General features: G+C 53.5%; 2 protein-coding genes and 1 long non-coding RNA gene across 9 annotated transcripts in view; 1 reads left to right on the plus strand and 2 right to left on the minus strand.

Moving 5' to 3' along the window:
- ASCC1 (activating signal cointegrator 1 complex subunit 1) overlaps positions 1 to 8,487 on the minus strand; it is a 35,929-nt gene extending 27,442 nt beyond the window's left edge. For 3 of the 4 annotated variants that reach the window (XM_080347793.1, XM_080347796.1, XM_080347795.1), the window contains exons 1-5: positions 8,405 to 8,487; positions 6,617 to 6,738; positions 5,366 to 5,465; positions 4,457 to 4,554; positions 2,967 to 3,145 (exon numbers count right to left, since the gene is read on the minus strand). In XM_080347793.1, coding sequence (XP_080203919.1) covers positions 2,967 to 3,145; positions 4,457 to 4,554; positions 5,366 to 5,465; positions 6,617 to 6,725 — 486 coding nt within the window. In that variant the 5' untranslated portion in view covers positions 6,726 to 6,738; positions 8,405 to 8,487. Of the gene's footprint in view, positions 1 to 2,966; positions 3,146 to 4,456; positions 4,555 to 5,365; positions 5,466 to 6,616; positions 6,739 to 7,494; positions 7,643 to 8,404 lie in introns of those variants that run through there. The other variant, XM_080347794.1, reaches the window with a different exon arrangement.
- ANAPC16 (anaphase promoting complex subunit 16) lies at positions 8,236 to 14,687 on the plus strand (the record flags this gene model as incomplete). Its single annotated transcript, XM_080347797.1, has 4 exons — positions 8,236 to 8,291; positions 10,273 to 10,430; positions 12,515 to 12,589; positions 14,383 to 14,687. The coding sequence occupies 4 exons, from the start codon at positions 8,236 to 8,238 to the stop codon at positions 14,496 to 14,498; spliced, it is 405 nt and encodes a 134-aa protein (XP_080203923.1). The 3' UTR covers positions 14,499 to 14,687.
- Positions 10,348 to 20,715, minus strand: LOC308042419. Of its 4 annotated transcripts, none has more exons than XR_013922353.1 (7): positions 20,637 to 20,715; positions 14,366 to 14,515; positions 13,128 to 13,510; positions 11,620 to 11,800; positions 11,459 to 11,510; positions 10,623 to 10,669; positions 10,348 to 10,482 (listed from the first exon to the last, which is right to left on the minus strand). It is a non-coding gene; the product is annotated as an uncharacterized lncRNA (long non-coding RNA). The 4 variants fall into 4 exon arrangements; XR_013922355.1 differs by having other exon boundaries at positions 10,408 to 10,532; XR_013922356.1 differs by lacking the exon at positions 10,348 to 10,482 and adding an exon at positions 10,509 to 10,552.
- Positions 20,716 to 21,459: the final 744 nt, after the last annotated feature.

The raw sequence follows: 21,459 nt of genomic DNA on the forward strand, positions 1-21,459 counted from the left end.
AGCCCCTCACAAATGCTCAATGGCCAGAAGAAATCCTCACACAGGCACACCTGGTCCTTTCCCTTCCTTACTGTTATTGCCGAGCCCCATTCAAAGGCTGGAGTTTACCTAATTCTGCAATGTTTCGCACCAGCAAATTGCAACGGGAAGCAGAGCGCGCTGCTTCTGTCGCTGAAACCTACCCAGATTTCTCCAAGTGTCCCGAGAAATCCCATTGCTTTGGACAAATCTGTAAGCGCTCTCATTGCTCTGTGAGGCACAGTTTTGAATTACTGTTTTTCATTACCCATGTGCTTTCTAGCAGCCCCTGCTGCGAGATAAAGTGGTATTAGAGTGGCATTACCGGCTGGCGGAGTGATTGAGAGACATACAGGGCTGCAATATACTCCTTGAACTAACAAGCAGCAATATATCTAGAAACCCTTTTGCTAAAACCAGGAGAAGCAAGGGCAGAAGAATAAAGCACCATATATTCCTAGGCTATACACATGCAAACCTCCAAATATCTATTACTGACCGAATTCTACATTTCAAAATAAACTCAGAAGCTCTAGAGCTGATGTAAGCAGCACTGGGAACATGCCAGGCCCTCCTGAGACGCACAGGGCACCAAGCAGAGCAAACACAACCCCGCAGGTTCCAGGCCAGGGCAACTTGCACCCATGCAGCGTGCAGAGCAGGAATTACAGCCTCCACCCCTGTGGACGTGTCCTGATGCAGGGCAGCTTCACCTGGCACCATTTTGGGCGATGTCCGAAAGCACCTCGATGCCTGAGCAGCAGCAAAAGGCGCAGCGGGCCTTGAGTGCCGCGTTCTCTTGGAGGTTTTGCTGGTACTGGTGTCAGGACGATTCTGAGCATAGTTCAAGCCTGAGGTCACTGAAAGGCAGAAGTAGCTGTTGGGCTGAAACGTGTTCCCACGTGCACACCCACGCTGCAGGATCCCTGACCGTGAAGCAGAGCCTTACAGTGCTCAGTGCTGTCCAGATACACGACAAAAGCGGTGGAAGAGACAGGAGGTCACGCAAGAGGAGGAAAAATGAACATGGCTAGCCTGGTTGGCAGTGGTCTCAGCACTCCTCTGACCACGTTTGGCTTTCTGCAGCTTTCTAGAAGGAGCATGTGAAGGTTCGCAGATGTTCCCAGGTGGCTCCTTCTGAATGTGACTGACAGCACTGGGGAAAGCAGCAAGATAAATTGATGAAGATGTTTCTAAGTGGATGGCAGACCACCCTGCTACCCAGGGATGCAAACGGACACTTCGGAGTGAACGAGACACACCAGGAGGGGTCTGGAGAGCAAGTAAGATCACCAGCCAAGGCTGGGACAATGGGGGTGCTGCGAAGATGCAACCGAACCAGCAGGGAGGAAAATTCAGTGTTCTGCAAGAAGAGCTTGTGTTCTGTGAGGCCATTGTGCTGCAGAACTGCAGCCAGAGCCCCGTGCTCAAGTTACCAGGCCCCAGAAAAGCTGCTTCTCTCCCGGTACCTTTGGTGTGTCCCCACATAGGGACTGGAACTAGAAACCGACAGAGGGAGCCAGGCCACCGCTGACACCACCACTCTGTCCCAGCCAACACTTTCTCAGGCTAATGCTTCCATCCCCTTGTCTTCAGGGCTTGTCTTTAATAAAGGTAAGCTCTAATAAAGGTAGCTGCCGCTGGCTAACGGGGACAGATAGACAATTGAGCCAGTGATATCCTCCTAGCCTGCGGAAAGGGTGCTGATGGCATTGCACTGGTTGCTAATCACCGGATTTATTGGCCGGTTTCAGTTGTATTCAATGTCAGGTGGAAATCTGAGTGACAGAAAGTTCCTGAGATGTCACCGAAACCGGCAGCTGCGTGGAGAAGAGGGACTTGGATCAGAACTGCCAGGAAAGACCAGACTGCAAAGCTGGCTCAGCGCAGCTCTTAGACACAACTAACATGCGAGCGATCATGAAAACTTGAGCCAGAACTCGTGGCTCCCCAGATATCAGATAATTCACACCCACAGTGTGAATACATAGGAAATGAAGCTTCTTAAGCTGCGCTCTCTGCTAGATTCTATTTTCCCCTTTGAAAGGCACAAGCAGAAGTGACGGACAGGAAGGTAAGAATGTCAGCTGCGTGTATGCCATCTAACCTGCAGTGGCCGCAACGAGGGACTCTTCTCTCCCACCTAGAAATGTCCTGCCAGCGGGCTCGGAGGACACGGCAATTTAACAATGCCATTCCCTCTCCTCAGCGCATGGCCCTGCGCATTGACACACCGCTTCTGTCACGCTAAAATAAACCAGGGAACACGTAGATTTCACTTCATTCTGTTCCTCATTTCCCTAACTATTTCCCGCTGCTCTCAGCGCAAGATCTGATGGCAAGTAGGAGGGATTGTCAGCACAGAGTCTCCTGGGGAAGAAGGGAAGCAATTAGATTTGCAGCATGGCTTGTGCTACCCAGTCATTCCTCGCTCAGCTACAGTAATGACACCCATCTCGTCTCATCTCATCTCCCTCCAGTGTCAGGAACCAAAAGAAAAGTGAAATAGAAGCAGCAGCAAACTTGTGAATTCCCACCTGGCTTCACGGTTCTGTAGAAATCAAATAAAATGTACAAAAGGTCCACTACATTATTTAGTGGCTTTCCCATTAAAAACAAAAAGACACACCGAAAAAACCACAGCAAACCCCAACCCTATTTTGAATGTTAGATATATTCCCACCTAGGAAAAATCTCTAAGGAGAACAAAATATCTTACTAACATTTTACTAAGTAAGCTGTTCCACATTCCAGAAGATTTCACAATAGCACTCAACAAATTCACAGCAGATCTGCCAACTTAAGTAAAAGGCCTGTTAAAAATACATTTCTAGGAAACAGAATAGAACACGGCCTTCAAAGTGAACACCAAAACGCTACCTCAATAAATGAAGAGGCACTCTGCGGAAGGGCTTCCACTCGATTCTAATTCTCATGTGGATGCTTACCTTGGAGCATTTCTCCAACACCTCCTCCTTGAAGTGCAGGAACCTCTGCTGGATGGCAGGCTGGTTGAGAGCGAAGGAGAGGAAGTGTGTGAAGGGCTGCTTCTTACGGAAGCTGTCCAGGAGAACGTCGATCCGCGTGCGGGCAGAGGTGACGCCGCTGCGGTGCTGCCCTGTGATCACTACAAGGAAACAAAGCAATAAAGGCAGGAATATTTCACCCGGGAGGTGCTGGGTGGGAGTGAGAGAAACCATCACAACAGTACCTTTCTATTGTTAGCCCCAGGCTCGCTGAGGAATTAAAACCCCCAACCACACGCAGGGAAATCTCGCCAGACTCCCTGCTTGACTTAAAATGCCTGGCACGGCTGTGCTTTGCTCTGTACAAACAAGATGATGCCATCCAAAGTACCGCTCTGCTCTTAAGAAAGTCAGCGCTGAGTGTCTGAAAAACAATAACTACGTCTATCACTTCAGCTGCTCTTCGCCTTTCTAGAGCATTATCTCAAGTTTTCATAAAGGCAACCAAAGCGAAAGAGAAAAGAAAATCTATCAAAGATGAAGATGGACTTATATATATCGTTGGTGCAAGCACTTCAAGGCACCAAACAGAGAACACTTGAGCTTGAAAGGAAAGAACCATAAGGAGTAAAATTTTCTCAGCCTCCTATTATTACACGTTGTCAACATCTCTCAGTGTTCCTAATAGTCCTTCACGGTTCTCAGGAAGGAGTCAAGACCCACTTCTTGAGAAGTACCGCCACGTTCCCGTGCAGCACGACAGCTGGATCCCCCGTCACTTACTGCTCATAAATCTGTCACTAACGTAACCGTACACCGTGCCCGTTATCCCTGGAGTGTGCGTAAGGGGCCCTCTGGACAGCCGCTCGGGCAGAAATCCGCACAGGTCAGCCCTATGAGCAACACCTCCTTTCTTTTTCAGTCGCTGGAAGCGATGAGAAGGAACGTATGGTCCAAAACACCCGCTCGCGCTGTCAGGATCGAGTGACAACACCAGAAAGGCAGCAGCATCAACTAAACGCTTCTCATGTTAAAGCAGATGCTGAAGTTTGTTTCATGTATAAACATACAACACAGTAACTTCTGTGTGTATATTACATTACATTACATATTACAGCTCCTTATTAATGGAAATGGGATTATTTTAAAAAACAAAACAAAAATAATCTAACACATTCAGGTCAAAACTTCTCAAGCCAGACATTTAAGGGCCAGAAGCGGTACTATTCATAGGCTTAAAATACTTTCTTTTTTTCCCCAAAAAAAACTTACACTGCTTATAAGGATTTACAGACAGGAAAAATACACTTAGAAGAACAGTGAAGTGATTTTTACAGGGCCATAAAGTGAGTCAGTGCCATGTCAGAAGCAGGAATTAAAGGAGAAACACCTCCTAGCCCCCCTCCCTGTTCAAGTGGTGTCTGTGCTAGAGCCTGGGAGAGAACAGCCACTTTATGCGTGTTAAAACTCACCAATTTCTCCTTCCACTCCAGGCTTGGGAATGCTGATGGAGGTTCGAGTCTCTGTTTCCAATCTCTTCTTGGTTTCCCCTTTCTTGCCAATGATGTACCTGGAGGTATCAAAGTACAAGAGTGTCGCTCACACGATGTCACTGGGCCGCTCTTCATTAAGTGTGTCCCGCCAGCAGATTAAAGGTGACCCAGGCAGCTGTGTCCCCCCAAATCCCAAATCTCCATGCGTGACCTGCCCAGGACCACAGGATGACGTTGAGCTGTGGCTCACAACCGGTTTAAGCTAAAATAAATCAGCTCTGCCCAGAACATCCCACTGCAGCTTATTCGCCAGCTGGGTTATCGCTTTTCCCCATTACTGCAGCTTTCTCTGCCTTTTGCTTTGCTCAAGGTAGCCATTTGCCAGCATCCAAACACACAAAAGAACACCTTTCCTTCTCTACGTTTCAGTAAAACTATTCAACCAATAGAACTGTCAAGAAGAACTAGATAAGAGCTTTGAACGCTACAGGCTTCCCAGTAAACATCGGCTCGGAGTCAATAGTCAATGCCAGCCATGCGTGCTTTCTCTCCCAGATTTCACTAAGTCCCCCTGCCAGGCTGGCCCCAGTTCTTCCCCCCTTTCTCCCACCCTCCCTGATGCTTTTATGTTCAAGGGAATAGATGCTCAAACACTCTCCTGCCAGCAAGAAAGCACCACCTGCTGTCTCAGTCACAGGGAAGCTGGGAGTCAAGCGGAGCACAACTGCACTAGAAAGGCATCGCCAACTTTCCCTTCTGAAATGCTAAAATCATGGAAAGCATTTTGGAGACCCGGCACTCAGCCCGACCTCAAAAAAACCACATTCTGCGCTCAACCGCTTCCTCAGCTGGTGGCAACTCAAATAAACCAGAAACACACAGGCTCACTTGTAAAACGGGCTGGGAACCTCCACTCGGCACTGGAAGCCGTTCTCAGTCTCTTCCAGCACAAAGGTATCGCAGGGTTCGTCTGCGCAGTCACCGGGGCCTGGCAGAGAAACAAATCAAAATCAACAGACCTTGTACAAGCCCTGTGAAGCTTGGCAGCGCTTTATGTAGGACAACAGTCTCACAGCTGCCTTCTCCCAAGGTTAAATTAAGGAAGAAACACACTCCCCTCCATTGCAGCTAATGCTTTTTATTTCACCTTACTACCAGCTCAAGAGAACATAATGATCGCTTTCAGGTCCTCCTCTCAGCTGGAAGTTGTGCGGTGGGACTGGTCTCTTCTCCAGCCCATTCAGAGACCCAAGCGGGAATTTAAGGTGACAGAAGGACACGAATAAAAGGTGAGGAAAGGTTTGGTGCAAGGGTTCGGCGTTTTGGAAACACGGAGAATTCTCACACCCTCAGCACAGGGGAATGGATGGTTCACCCGTGGGCCGTGCGCTCGTGCCTGTTAGGACCAAAGACGACTTCCAGAAAGAAGCTGTGGCTCCTGTCTCCCCTGCAACATCTACTGGGGTGAATCTGGGTGGCAAACAGCTTATTAAAGCTTTATTCAGTCCACTGACAGGCAGGGTGGAGGGAGAAACAGGACACAACGGCCACAACCCTTTCCATTGGAGAAATAACAGCCGAGCTTTTCTGTGCCCACAATTTATACAAAACTACAACAAACACGCAGGCAGAAAGATAAAGTAACTACATCAGAACAGGAAGAATTTTGCCCCCCAAATAGCCAACACTTTCCAAAAGTCACATAATAAGAGGCCAGTTCTTCAAGTGGGAAACATTGCAAGGACAAAGGATCGCCAGCTTCCACTCCCGTCGTGTCTGCAAATAATCACACTGCCGAAAAGAGAGGCACTGCAGGAACCTGGGGAAAACAGGTCTAAGGAGCCCGTTTTTTCCCCTCTTTACTGGAGATCTTTCACAGTCAGCAAACACAACTGACAGTCAGCAGAGTCACCCAAATCCACACCAGGTAACCGGGATTCCATCCACTCTTGGGTCAGCAGGATCCCCGAGACCAATGCAAAGCATTTCTCTCCCTCTTGAACACCTCATGGGCGAGTCCTTGTGCATATAAAGACATCGGAAACAACACCAAGAGCTCTCTGGGTCCCCAGTGTCAACGCTTTCAGCTGTAGCACGTCCCATCAGCACCACAGTCGCCTGTCACGCAGCACTCTTTACCTGCAAAGAAATCCTGCTCCTCCTCGTGCTGGTACAGCTGCTCTTGAATGAGGTTCTTCCTGTACACTCGCCCCTCGATCCTTATCAGGGTGGGCCGCAGAACATCCATCCTGCTGCTCCTCCTGATGCAAAAGCAAAGACAACTTTGCAAACCGATGCCGAGGTAAATGCTGAGATTTCCTCATGGATAATTTGTAAGAGGCGTCAAGGGAGCTCAGAGGGGCTGAGCAGTTAAGGGAGAGCTCTGTGCCTCCAGATGAGCAATAACTCCTCCCGTATAGAATCACAGAATCAATCCCAGAATGTCAGGGGTTGGAAGGGACCTGGAAAGCTCATCCAGTGCAATCCCCCCATGGAGCAGGAACACCCAGATGAGGTTACACAGGAAGGTGTCCAGGCGGGTTGGAATGTCTGCACAGAAGGAGACTCCACAACCCCCTGGGCAGCCTGGGCCAGGCTCTGACACCCTCACCCCAACAAGTTGCTTCTCATATTCAAGTGGAACCTCCTGTGTTCCAGTTTGCACCCATTGCCCCTTGTCCTACCATTGATTGTTACTGAGAAGAGCCTGGCTCCATCCTCCTGACACTCCCCCTTTCCATCTTGATCCCCAGGAATGAGTCCCCCCTCAGTGTCCTCTTGTCCAGCTCCAGAGCCCCAGCTCCCTCAGCCTTTCCTCACACGGGAGATGCTCCACTCCCTTCAGCATCTTGGTGGCTGCGCTGGACTCTCTCCAGCAGTTCCCTGTCCTGCTGGAACTGAGGGGCCACAACTGGACACAAGATTCCACACGGGAGACTCCAGGAAGGTGACACCTTCTCAAACTTTACACCACTCATTCAAAGACTAATGTTATAAGAACTTACAAATATACTTACAAATATACTCTTTGGCAGCTCGTAAAGCACAATCAAATAAAACCTGGGAATTTAAGCGACGTTATCAAACTCACAGCGGCCTCAATCAATCTGCCTTTTTAGCACCATTCAGGGTTCCAAAAGGTTTAATCTCGTCACTTTCCACAGCTGCAAACCGAGGAGACCCCAGACCAAAGCACCGGCCATTTTCCACTGGCTTCTCAAAGGAGCTTTTCGAAAGCCAACGGTTTCTGTGTGTGCTGAAACTGACCCGGGATATGGCAGCTCGCCTTGTTTCTAGAGCAGAAACCTCCGCTGGCTGGACAGCAAAGTGTCCAGCAAACAGCTCAGCTCTGTCAGAAGGGGCACCCGGCCGCTACCACAACCTGACAGGAAAACATGAAAAGCCTTTGAGGATGAGCTTACGCTAAACTGGGTTTATTCTGTGCAGTGACATGAACACCCCACCTTGCGAACCTGAGCTCGCGTCCAAACCAAAGGGCGTTTGTGCAGCCCAAGGGGCGCGCCAGGCGCACCACGCACAGCGGAACACACCGCAACAAGCCCGCGGCGTTGCTGATTTCGGTTTTGTTCCCACTCGGGCTCGCTTTCCGTTCTGTGAACGGCGGAGCCGGTGCCATGGCCCCCGCACTCCGGCCCCCGCAGCCGCAGAGCCCCCGCGCCGCGGCCGTTGCCATGGTTACCCCCCCGCCTTCCCCCGCCGGAAGTAGGAAGGGGCCGCGCGCGCCCGCCCGCCCCAGCATGCACCACGAGCGCGATCACGCGCGCCGCCTGCGCCAAGCCGTCCGGGCGCCCAGGTGAGGTCCGGAGCTGCCGGAACGCCCCGGGAACGGAAGGGACGCGGCCCGGGAGGAGAAGGGCGCTCGGTTGAGCGGGGCGAGGGGAGAGGCTGGCGGCGGGGCGGACTCACCGCGAAGCAGCTGGCTACGGAAGCCGGGGAGGGGCCATGGGGAGCGAGAGAAAGCGGGCGGGGAGCGGCGTGGTCTGGGGCGGCGCATGCGCAGCGGCTCTCTCGAGGGTGGGTGGGTGTGGGCAGGTGGTGCCCCGCGCATGCGTAATGGCGTTTCCAAAACCGTTGCGCTGTTGGGCGGGCCGTTTCCTCGCGCATGCGCAGCGGCGCACCCGAAGCTGTTGCCCCGCTGGGCGGTGTGGGCAGGGCTGCCCTGCGCATGCGCAGTGCCGCGGCCACCCCCGATAGATGGCTGAAGGTCGGGGCTGAGGCCACAGCGGTGCGGACCTCGGCCAGTCCCCTCCTCCGTGTTTAACCCAACCTACTTAAAATAAAGAGCTTTCCGCTGTACCTGGGAGCCCGCCAGCGGCTTGCGAGCCCAGCGCAAGCTTGTTTCGCTTCTCCCCCAAGCGAGGGGCCGAGCTGGCGCAGGTTTGCTGAGGAGCGTGTTACTGGACATCTCAGAACCGGTTTAAAAGTTTCTTTCATCTCGGCTTTTTCCATCACAGCCCGCACGTCCCCGCCTTGTGAGCTGCTGCGCCGTTTTGCGTTACACGTGGTAAACGAAAGAACCTTGAGCTTCGTTACGAGCAAACACCCAATTCCCATTTCCAGCCTCCCAGAACCCCCTTTTCTCCATTTTGCTTTGCAGAGACACTCTGTGCGCAGCATAAAAGGTCTGCAAAAGCGCATTAAATAGGGACAATAAATTTATTCAACAGGCAGGATAATTTGGAAATTATAATAAGTGTTTTTGAGGAGTAGCAAGCAACAAGTGACACTTACTATGGGACAAGTACGTGACAAGTTTCCAGTACCACATCATGGCAAAGGTACAGCCAATAACTCCTAAAGGCAAGGCTGACATAAGGGCGACCAAGTTTGTGCCGTGCAGGTGGACGGGCGCTCAGCCGCTGCCGCTTTAGGTCAAATGCGGCGTTTTCAAGCCCGTTTGGAGGGACGCAGAACGCAGGCGCTGCACATGAGGCGCCGCGTGGGACACAGCGCTGCAGCTGGCAGTGCTGCGGGTCCAGGTTTGATGAGGCAGCAGGGCTGGGTTTTGTCTGTTTGTGCTACTGGAAACAAGTCAAAAAGAGAGAAAATTATGACCCTGGGGAGTGGGAGCAGCGCCAGGCAGCTGATGGCCAGTGAATTCCAGCCAGTGACCTGTGCCAGGTTATTTTTACGCGCGGTCTGTCGCGGTTGAGACAGACAAGCGACATGGACCAAATTCTTTCAAGATAGTAATAGGTAAAAGTAATAGGTGCCATTTATTGCTACAAGTGCATTTTTATACAATTCTGCCAGTTCATGTGTCTTTTCACTATTGGTTACAAGTTACAGCACTAACATCTCATTGGTTAAACTTGCTATCATCCATGTTATTCTTCTATCCCCTTCTCTCTCACGGGTACATCTCTCCTCTCTCCGGATACTCCTTTACTCCCATCCTTCTCAAGGGTAAATCTTAATATCTCAAGGCTGATCTCTACTCTCATATTTTCTGTCAAGGATTCCACAGACCCGCTGCAGTTTCCCACAGCGGTCCCATCATTCCGCTGAATTCCCTTTGTCTTCGAGGTGGGAGCAGGGGTTACCTTCAGCTTCTGGAGGCCACCGCGTGGTGTGACAGCCAAGCGCTCCCGTCCCCGCACGCAGGGCAGCCTCAAACCACCAGCGCTTTGAGGCCCGGGAGCCCAAACCTGCGCTCCATGTCTCTTCCTGCCCTCCGTCGCCTTCACCCGCGGTCAGATCCGTGCGCGGTCGCTGGCTTTGCGCCCCGGGAATCTCCGAGGTGCCCCTTCTAACTCTGTGTTTGGTTCTTGCAGGCTGGGACGGGGTGATATGGCAGCTTCTTCCTCGTCGTCTTCAGCTGGCGGAGTCAGCGGCAGCTCCATAACGGGATCGGGGTTCAGCGTTTCGGACCTGGCGCCGCCCCGAAAAGCCCTTTTCACGTACCCCAAGGGAGCCGGGGAGATGCTGGAAGGTGAATGCTCCTGCCCTTCTCCTTCCCGGCTCCTCCTGGTGCACAGGCAGCCCTGCAAGGGAGTTGCTGAGCTTGGCACCCCGCTGCCCTTTTGGATTTTAGCTGGAGGGAGGAAGGAAGCACTGAGGCTTGGGTAGGTCCCGAGCAGCCCCAGCTCTCCCACCAGTTGGAAGAGGTTTTTCTGGCAGTCACCTGTTTTTTAGCTCCATGGGAACACTTCAGCCAAGGAAGCGATCCACCTGAAAGGGAACATGACAGTGTTAATAGCTCATTGTTAGCCGGTCCTTTGATGTCAGGCAGGAATTACTGTAAAGATAGCTGAGGCAGTATTTTTCTTGGCAAAAGGCGTTCTGGGGTTGGATTTGACTGGGTACAGGAGGCAGCTTGTATCCCGGCTGGCCAGGAAACACAGGGCTGTGTTTTTGCCCTTGACCCAAGTTAAAACCTCATCACAGAGGTCTGTGAGGGGAGAAATCAGCACTAGACCTCTCTTATAATCCTTCAAGGCTGAGGACTTTCCCCTTTTTGGCTCACGCTTGTCAGGGTGTTTCTCCAGGGCCGCTGGGAGAGGGTCAGGGCTCTGATCCAGCGCGGGTTCTTGCGCTGGGGTGCCAGAGCCCCCCCGCCCGCCTCCTCGGTGGAGTTTCCTGAAGGAGGGCCCGGGCACGTCACAGCTGCACGTCCCTGCCTCTGCTCTGGGTGCAGGAGGAAGGGCAGGTCCTCCAGATGACGGGGTTAAGCTAAGGTCTGTCTGTCTGTCCGCTCCCCTTGAACTTCCCGTGTCAGGATGCCGCCTGCTCAACCGCGTGAGCTGGAAGTTCTGCAGCTCAGAAGTGACCGCGTCCCGGTGGAGACGAACGCGGCGGCACAGCACGGCTGCGAACTGATCGCTGCCTCGTTTAATGACTGTTTTTATGACACGTTAGAGCCCATATGCCGGTCTATTGAAGTAATTATGACTAAAGGCTTGCTCACAGAACGTAATGAGCCCTCAAAACAAATTAAAATAATGAAGCGCTTCGTGTTACCAAATAGACAGGCAGCTGTTCCTCCCGAGAGCCACTTGGCGGGACGGCCGGGCTGGGGAGGGAAGAATTTAGAAATAACACGGGGCAGCAGCAGCACGGCATCTCAGCAGCTTGCGAGAGGATGCTCTGAGCACGGCAAAACTCAGACTCTTCCCACTTACCCGGGGTTCACCTTCGCATTCCATTTTCCAGGTCCAGGGCCTGTTACTGTCCTTTGAATTTGCTTCTCTTCCTCGTTTTTGTGGCATGGAGCTTGTACTTCCTTTTGCTCCGGGCTGACCTGTTTACCAGAAACGCGGCAGTTGGTCTGCTCTGGGTGGCAGCAACACCTGAACGCTCTCCCTGTCGAAAGAAGCTTTAGGTTAGCTTTTTAATTCCTGAGATAAAAGGTGACAGACCGACTCTTTTGTCAGGCAGGTGCTAGTGGGGTAGCTACACACCAGTTTCCCCTTCAAAAATCCCCACTAACCGACTGATTTTTATTGTTACTTTAACTGTCTCACTTGTTTTTAAATAAGCCCTTAGGTTTTAGGGGCTTTTTTCGGCACACGATTAGCTATGTATTCCAGACTGATTTATTGCTAAGGCAGTTGTGCTATCAGTTACTGACTTAGATGGCAAGATACACATTATTTGAAATCCTTTATGTGGGGTTTTGGTCTAGGCCTGTGGGAAATCCTCAAGTATTGTAAAGACACAAGCCCCGAAGGAGGCAGAGACCGCCGTAATATTAGCCGGCTTCTCCTTAGCTTACCTTCTATTTAAAATAGGCTGAAATTGCTTGACAAGAGGGGATGTAACAGAATATCAGCTGGGATGTCTTCCAGGTGGCACAGAGCTCCCCCGTGGCACTGGGAGGGCCAAACCCCGCACAGGATTAGAGTGTGCGGTGGCAAGCGGAGCAAGGCACCCTCAGCAGAGGTGAAAGCGGCGGAATGAGGCAAGTGGGGAAACTCACACCTCAAACATAAAAATAGCAAGTCGGCGGGACCCGGCTAAGGCTGCTCAGCCTTCAAACTTTCAGATGAAACCATCTCTCTTTTTTTCTGTTTACAGATGGCTCCGAAAGATTCCTCTGCGAATCTGTTTTCAGCTATCAGGTTGCATCTACGCTAAAGCAAGTGAAACACGGTAAGCACCCAAGCGCCATCTATTTTAACTGCGTGTTGATGGGGGAAGATGGCAGGGGAGCGCAGAGAAAAGGCTGACATGTTCTCAGGGGCCAACCACAAAAAAGCAGAGTAGCCTTTTTAAGTTGGCGGATTAACGCTAAGTCAGGCCGTCGTCGAGTCCTTTTGCAAGCCCTATGCAAAGCAACGGGAACCCACACAGCCTGGGTGGGAACAGGCTGGGCCTTTCGAAGCGTGTTTATTCCATCGCTGTCCAGCCTTTGTGAGAGGTGAGGCCAGAAGAGGAGGTTATATGGGCAGGAAACGCCCACGCTCTGATCTTGGCTCAGCGCTGACTGTCTCTTCGGCCTCGGGCAGAGACACTTGATTCCACCTTTGCCTCTCTGCCGAGCCCTCGTGACACCGGCAGGGTCAAGCGAGGTTGGAGAGGGATGCGCAGGTGCCTGGCGTGGCACAGCGGGGCTGACTGCGCTCCGCAACTCCCCAGAAAAGAGCTTTACATCTTGTTTGAGCTTCTGCTTCCCTCCCGGGGCCTTTACCTGCCGCCCAGGTGCCTGTAACCGAACGATGGGCTTGACTGCACAGCAGCGCGCGTTCCCGAGACGCTGGGCAGAGCTCAGCGCCAGGTCTGCTGCTTGAGGGTCACGTCCTTTCTTGTCAGCTAGAGTGAATACTTCTATGTCTTGTCTCAGCGCAGCGAGGTTTCCTGTCCTCCGCCAGCAAGGGTTGCCAGGAGGAGATCTGGGGGCGTGCAGCAGCTTGCAAGGCCGTGATTCGGTATTTTTGAACGGAAGGGCAAAGCTGAACTTCAGAGCTGTTGTTTCCACAGTGCCGGTGCTACTGTGGCTGTAGCTACTGGGGGCTGCAGCGCAGACTGGCACCCTGATGGGCACCAGCCTTTGAAACTGGTTTGTGGAGCCCCCTGGAAGGAAAAGGAAAGGCTTAAAAAAAAGATGGAGGTCATAGTTTTTTTGGCTTGTTTGTTTGACAGTTCCCAAAAGCGCTCGGTTGCAAGAGGTGGAGTGAGAACAGTCCCTCTTAAAAGCACCCACTGCTGCAGTCAGCAGAAATCACGTGCATTTTATGTTACGCTTCTTGCTAGTACGATGGCCGTTAAACTTCCAGCAGAACCAAGAGCAGAAGGACTGTTCTCATCTCTCGACCACCGCAGCTCAATTAATTGGAAATGGAGCCTGCGTGCCCCACGCACAACCAGTTTTAAATAAAGTTGAGAGGAAGAAGCTGTCTCAGGGATCCCCAGGGAGGCAGCCGATCTCTGCACGGGGACCTCGGTGTCATTAGTGTCCTCTGATTGCAGAGCCTTTCTGCTCCAGCCACCAAGTCCTCCTCAAAGGCCCTTCATTAAAACAAGGAGCTCCTCGCGCTGCACCCAGCTCCACCGTGGGCTGACCAGGCTCTCTGAACCTCTCTGTTCTTTCGCACTATAAATATTTATGCTAAAGAAATGAGCTTCATCCTGGTTTCACCCCCATACGCTAATCAGCCTCGTGCTTCCCTGTTAGGACTTGAATTTACACGGCACGGGCAGGGATGAGTAAATACACACTTGGCGCTGGACGAGGCAGAAAAGCCTGTCCCTGTTTTCTGCTGTGATCTGGCGAGGTCTCGCCGTTCACACAGCGTCGTGTGGAGTGGGTCTGTATTCAAATCGGCTTGGTGGGGTGGTTCTTTTATTCTGCTCTCTTCCCCATCGACAGCTGGGAATTGGCATCTAATTGAAAGGTTTAATTGCACTGTCACTGCAAACCACAGTTACCTTTGAACTTCTCGCAGATCAACAAGTCGCACGGATGGAAAAACTAGCCGGGCTGGTGGAAGAGCTGGAGGCAGATGAGTGGAGGTACAAGCCAATAGAGCAGCTCCTGGGATTCACTCCCTCCTCGGGCTGAGCGTGTCTGGATCGCTGCTGTCAGGGAACAGAAGAAAAACATTCTCTGGCCTGGCTTCAAAACACACCCCATTTATCAGGACGCTGACAGCTGCAGGACTGGGCTCTTTATTTTCAATTTCAGACTGGGGATCCCCCATAAAGCTGCCAGTAAATGGAAATAATAGGATTCTCTAAGTCCTCTGTGGCATTACAGCCTGGCACGCCTCAGTTTCTGTAACTTAGAAGGGTGGATCGGTTTTACAGAGCTCGGAGAATCACTGGATTGTTTGCAGAGGGGGGAAGACTTGCTGTGGGGTGGTGGGGAAAGCAACCCAGTGACTCCTCCTGGCTTTTCCCGGTGGCTTTGCCGCTGAAGCCGGGTCTCTGTGGAGCAGAGGTGCGACGCTCTGCCCGAAACGCTGGTCAGACAGCCCTGGGTGTTGGGTTTTGGGGGTGAACAGGACAAAAAACATCCTGGGTTCGCTGAGAGAGGGCAAACGGTGCCGTTTTCTCCGGAGGTACCTTGTGTATTGGCAAAAGCTGTTTTCTCTTCATTCCTCTTGTGTCTGCACAGCGAGGGCTGGGAGGACGCTGCTCTGTCTTTAATACCCTGAAACTCGTTTTCCTCTTTATTATGTATTATCTTGCTCTGCGGTAATAAAATAATTCTGTCTTTGAAACCACTTATCTTTTCAAAGCAAGGGGGGTCTGATGAAAGAAGCAATCAGCTGTTGGAGAGGTAACAGGAGCTTTAATGACACTCGGAGCCAGCTCGGATGTTACCATGGTCAACTTAAGTTCAATTAAAAAAAACCAACAACCTCCAAGAAGAACCAAACCGCACTTGCTTTACACTCAAAACTGGATTGATTTAAATCAGATTTTAATCCTGGTTTAACTCTGCCAGCAGAAATCCCTTATTTAAATCCATGCGTTTTAATCATCTTGTTTTCCAGTTGTTCTTCACTTCTGTTCTCGAGGGGAACTGGATTTGTGTTTCCTGGCTTAACCATTTCAACATGTTAATAGGAGCCTTACCACCACGCTTTGGCTAGCTAGCTGGGGACAGCCTCAGCCCTATATTTAAGCAACTGTACAACTTAATGCTCCAGATGCCTGATTCTGCCATTTTTAACATCTTATTGATGAGATTATTTTTATTTTTACTCACTACTTCAGTCCAGCCACCCCTGGATTGAAACACATTCATTTGAATCCATGCATCACCAGTTTGTGTTAGTTAAATCTAGGGGGGAAAGTTCTGTGTTCGTTTGTTTATAAATTAGTTCTAGTAGCTTGGCATGATCCAGACTTGATCTCTGGGAGACCAAAAGCCAGTCCCGATGTGCAGATGCAGCCCAGCTCCAGCTCCGCACCCGTGGAAATTGACTCTGCGGTGTCTGAAAGCGCGTCCGGGTGTTCTCCCGTAAGGCTGCGGCTCGGCTCAGCCCGTCCCACGCGCCTCCCCCGTGCGCTGGCCCCGAAAACCTCCTCCCCGCCCCTGGAGAGCCGCCAGCCCTGCTCCGCGGGGCCTCCTGCGCGGCCAGCGGCTCCTGGGCCCGTATCACTGGGAACGTGATGGCATTCGGTGCTAAAGCTCCATCCTGGATGGGGTTCTTTTGAAAAGAAGGGAGCTTTCCAATCATTTCTATCAACAACTTGTTTGGTTGGTTTATATCGGCTATTTCTTTTATCCTGCTTACTCCAGCCACCTAAACTAACTTGGGCCAAGCTTGCCAAAAATACCACCTCCCCCCCCCCATATCATGACAGTATCGCGGAGGCCAAAAACACCACCCCCGCCGTATCATGACAATACCATGGGGACAGAAATACCACCCCCCCTTATCATGACGATATCGTGGGGGCCAAAAATACCACCCCCCCATATCATGACAGTATCGCGGAGGCCAAAAACACCACCCCCGTCGTATCATGACAATACCATGGGGACAGAAATACCACCCCCCCATATCATGACAATACCATGGGGACAGAAATACCACCCCTCTATATCATGATGATATTGCAGGGGCCAAAAATACCACCCCCCCGATCATGACAATATCTTGGGGACAAAAATACGACCCCCTTATATCATGACAATATCATAGGGACAAAAATACCACCCCCCCCGATCATGACAATATCTTGGTGACAAAAATACCACCCCCTTATATCACGATGATATCGCGGGGGCCAAAAATACCACCCCCCTGATCATGACAATATCTTGGGGACAAAAATACCACCCCTCTATATCATGACAATATCATGGGGACAAAAATACCACCCCCCCATATCATGACAGTATCGCAGAGGCCAAAAATACCACCCCCGCCATATCATGACAATACCATGGGGACAAAAATACCACCCCTCTATATCATGATGATATTGCAGGGGCCAAAAATACCACCCCCCCGATCATGACAATATCTTGGAGACAAGAATACCAACCCCCTATATCATGACAATATTGCAGGGGCCAAAAATACCACCCCCCCCCCCCGATCATGACAATATCTTGGGGACAAAAATACGACCCCGTTATATCATGACAATATCATAGGGACAAAAATACCACCTCCCCGATCATGACAATATCTTGGGGACAAAAATACCACCCCTCTATATCATGACAATATCATGGGGACAAAAATACCACCCCCCCCGATCATGACAATATCGCGGGGTTTGGGAACGGAGCCGTGCGCCTTCTGCCGCCAACCACACCGCAGCGCCCCAAAACCGCGTCGCTCGCGCCGATCCCACCCACGCGCCCACCCCATGTGCCACAACAGGCATCGGGAGATGCAGAAAGAGCCTTTTTACTTCGCGATGCAAAATTTTTCCACTCCGTCAGCCCCCTGGGGACACTCAGGGATCGGTGCCTGCGGCTCTGGCAACGGGATGCAGCACCCAAGCATCACCCAGGTCTCCCCACAAGTCCGGCCTGTGCCGAAGGGTCCAAAAAATATGATATCGGGGCTGACATTCCCCCCCATCGCCCTTCTCCCGTTTCTTGTTTTCCAGCCGTTTCTGGGCTGGATGGAGCAGGAGGAGGGAACGGCCCCGGCTCCGTGCCCTACATGGCTTGTTTGTATGTGCGCCCAGCACCAAAATAGACACATGTGTGAGAGCCATGGGGAGGAAGTGAAAAGTTCAGCCTGTACAGTTCTACAAATGCAAAAACATCTTGTTGGCCGTTCCCTCCTCCAGCTCAGTAAACACTTCATTTGAGGCGGCACAAACCAGAGGGATTGCTGCAGGGTACAATAAAAAAATGAAAACCCAACAGTGTTCCCTGTCCTCCCAACGCAGGTTTTCCTGGAAAATTCCCCAGCTGCCCGGTTTCTGCTTGGCTTTGCTGTTCCTCCTCGGGGTTCTGAAGCACCGTCCCCCCTGCAGCTCGGGGGGTCTCTGCGAGCAGCTTGGGGGCTCTTTGGTGGCTGCAGCTGGGAGCGGCGGCGGGGGGAAGGGAAACCATCAGCTGCGAGCAAAACTTGACGCGAGGAGGGGAGGGAAAAATAATTACCCAAAAAAAAAAGCCGAACAAAGAGCGCCGTTCAGGGCTGCTGGTTGGTTTTCCTGTGGGTGCTCGCAGCAGAACGTTCTGTACCGGAGCGCGGGCCCCGCTCACGCCTCCCCGCCCCTCGCGCTGCTGGCCGCGGCCCCAGCGCCGGCCACCGAGCCAAGGCACGCGCTCGCCTCGCCAAAAAACCCCACCGAGCCCGCGGGAGCGGGAGGCAGCGCCCCAAAAAACACCGGCTCCCGGTTTTTCCCTGGGACCGGGCAAAAAGCATCCAAGTGGAGATGAATTTCGCAGCCCCCACCCTGCAAACGGGCACGGTGCCCACTCGGCGGCTCAGCTGCCAAACCCGTCCACCGTGCTCCTGCTCCCCGTTTCACCGCACGCCGCGGGCGGGCAGCCTGCCTGCAGCTGCCTGTCCCGGGGACGAGAGATGGGCCCGAAAGGTTTTGGCTGCAGCGCAGACGTGCCCGGCCGTCGGCGTGCCAGGACCTGCCGCCGCATCCCCCCGGCCCGCTGCTCGCCTGCCGGCGCTGCCCACGGGCTCAGCACCATGCGCGAGGTCACCCCTCACAGGCCCGTCGCCCCTGCCATGACCCAGAACGGAGCCAGAGAGGGTGCAAAGGGCACTCGCCCTGCAGGCATTTAGGGGACACCCTAAAAACAGGTGTCTCCGCAGCTCAGCCCCCTTGCTATGTTCCCCACACGAATTCTTGGCCGCGGGGGATCACGCCAGCCTCTGTGCCAACCCTGGCTGGCGATCATAAGCCAAAACAACACTTGAATCTACCGAAAAGTGGCTTTTGGGGCCACGGAGAACAAACACGGGGACTGGGACTGAGCCAGGGACAGGGGCAGCCACCCCACGGGGCAAGAATTTGTCCCCCGGCATACATGGGGCATGGTTCGTACCCGACGTGCAGCGGAGCACTCGCTGAGCCCCCTGTGCATCTCCTCCCTTCCTCCTCCTCCTCCTCCCCAGCCCCCTCCTCCTGCAGCGCTGCAAAACAGCTGAGCTCAGCACATCCCGGGCAGGGGCCCAGCCAGGACCCTCCCAAACACCAGCCGCCCCCGCCGGCTCCTGCTTAACCCTTTGCAAAGCCAACCGGGCTGGAAATCCGAGCGATCGAGCGAATCTTATCACGGGGTGGCGGGGGCTGTCCAGAGAGTTTCATCCATCACCCTGAAGCCCCCTCTGAAGGTTGGGCAGCGGTAAAGAGACGCAGCTCGGCCACAGAAATCACGCTGGGTTTACTCCAGCATTACCCATGGAGGGGAAGCACAGGGATTACTAATACTGGAGTTAAAACTTTGCTTTCTAGCCCCAAACCGTTGCTCTGCTACAGAAAAGCAGCCCGGGTCACAGTCTCTTTTTTGGGAAGGAAAACGAGCTGCAAACCCCACAGCCCCTCGTCTCCCAGCAGAGGTGGGAAAATGCAACATCACGTTACGATTACTTTATTTCAGAGATCAAAAATGACGTTTCACTTTAAACCCTGCTGCCGCACCAGAGGCTGCTCGCTCCCCTGCCTACCAGGCGGTGTTATGGCAAAGAAAGAAAAATATTTATGCTCGGCTTCAGAATTCAAGCTTATTTTTAGCAAGGCGCCTTCCCTGTGGTCTTTTACCTCTTTGTCGTTTATTTGCTGTTTTCCCCGTTTTTGACCCCAAAGCCAGCAGTTCCTCATCTATTTTCAGCCTCACCTAGCAAACATTTATACCAATGACTTGCTGGTTGTGGGGACAACAAAAAAAACCCCAGGAGCTAGATTTTGTTAAAAACAGGATCCCAAGCACCATCCAACTGTTCCTGAGCGCGCGTGTGCATATTTTGCTGTATTGCATGGCGAGCTTGCAAATATCGGTGTATATTTTTAACAGCTGGGGTTTGAGGTTTGTTCATTTTCTGTCCCCAAAAGCAGAGCAGTAGCCCTGCATGCCAGGGCTTGTTCCCAGCTTGCCACACATCCCCTTTGCAGCGCAGCTCGCCGGGATGCTACCTGCTCCCCCAGCTCGGACCTCTGCTCCCGAAACTGCGACAGATTCCAGCCCCGCTTCCCCTAAAGAGCAAGTTCCCCGTGTCAGTGGGGTCCCTAGACCCTTCGCACCCACCACCACGCAGCTCTTGGGTGGGAGAATTTGTCCCTATCTCCCCCGCACCACAAAGGTCACAGGTGGTGGGCGCAACGCCGGCGTGGGGGCCTGTCCCCTCGCTCCCGGCCGGTTTGCTCCGCGCTGTGTTTATGGCTGCGCTGTTATCAATCTCTGCTCGGGAAGGACAGTACCCGAGATAGCTCCCAGAGTGACTTCAGAGTGCGCCCAGCATCTCAGATAAAGCTGCAGGCGGCACGGCGGGAGGACAAACAAAGCTCTTTATCGCCAATTAATGGGCCTTCGCCTCCCCGCGCTCCTCAGGGTCTGGCTGCCGAGAGGTCATGTACGCAGGGGCCAGCACGCACGGGGCTGGGAGGGGGACACGCTGCCCGAGCGCAGGGCGAGGAGGAGGACGCTGTCTTGCTCCATTTTACAGACCGCTGTGGGAGGCAGCTGGGGCACTGAGTAACCCCCAGCCCAGCCTGGCTCTTGCCTCCCTAATCACCACATTTGAACACATTTCACTCTTACCTTCTAAGGAAGCTGGGACAGCGGCAGCCGATGGGACGGCGGCACCCCGGTGACCCGCAGCGGCACCCCGGTGACCCGCAGCGGCACCCCGGTGACCCGCCGCGCCGTGGGGCTGGGTCTGTAACCCGCAGCAGCCAACGCGGGCTGGTCACCGGGACGTGGCGGCGGGACCAGCCCCGGCACACAAGGCCTGCGAGGCGAGGGCCGTCAGCGGGCACGTCAACAGCGCACATGGGGCCTCTCACGGCTCGTCACCTGCCGGCTGGTTCTGCGCCACCCGGGGCCACTGCACAACGCAGAGAGGTGACAGGGAACACCAGGAGGGCACAGCCCTGCGTGGCCTGTGTCTCTCTGGCTGCTGCTGTCCTGACCGGGACGTGTCTGGGCCTGGGACGGGCTCAGGGCCCGGGGTGCCCGCGGCGAGGCCCAGACCGGGCTGGGCGATGAGGGGAGGGCCGGGGTGAGGCCCAGGCCCCAGTCAGGCTGTGAGGGGCTGAGCCCCGCGCTCTCTGCGGAACATGGGGGTGAGGCCCAGGCCCTGGGGGGTGAGGCCCAGGCCCTGGGGGGTGCCGGCCGGCCGGGGAAGCCCGCTGGGCGCTGCCGAGGGCGGCGGGCGGGTCGCTCCGGCCCGGCCCCCCTGACGCAACCGCCGGCGCCGTTTGCAGCGGCCGCGCCGAGCGGAGCCGAGCGGGGGGCAGTGGGCGGGGCCTCCCACTGTCACCGGGCAGGAGAGACGCCGCGGACGTGCCCCGCGCTCCCATTGGCGGGAGCGGGCCGGAGGGGCGGGGCCTGCCGTTCGGCCGCTATATAAGACGGGCGGGGG

This window comes from Nesoenas mayeri, assembly GCF_963082525.1.
Source record: "Nesoenas mayeri genome assembly, chromosome: 7".
In the NCBI taxonomy this organism is placed as follows: domain Eukaryota; kingdom Metazoa; phylum Chordata; class Aves; order Columbiformes; family Columbidae; genus Nesoenas; species Nesoenas mayeri.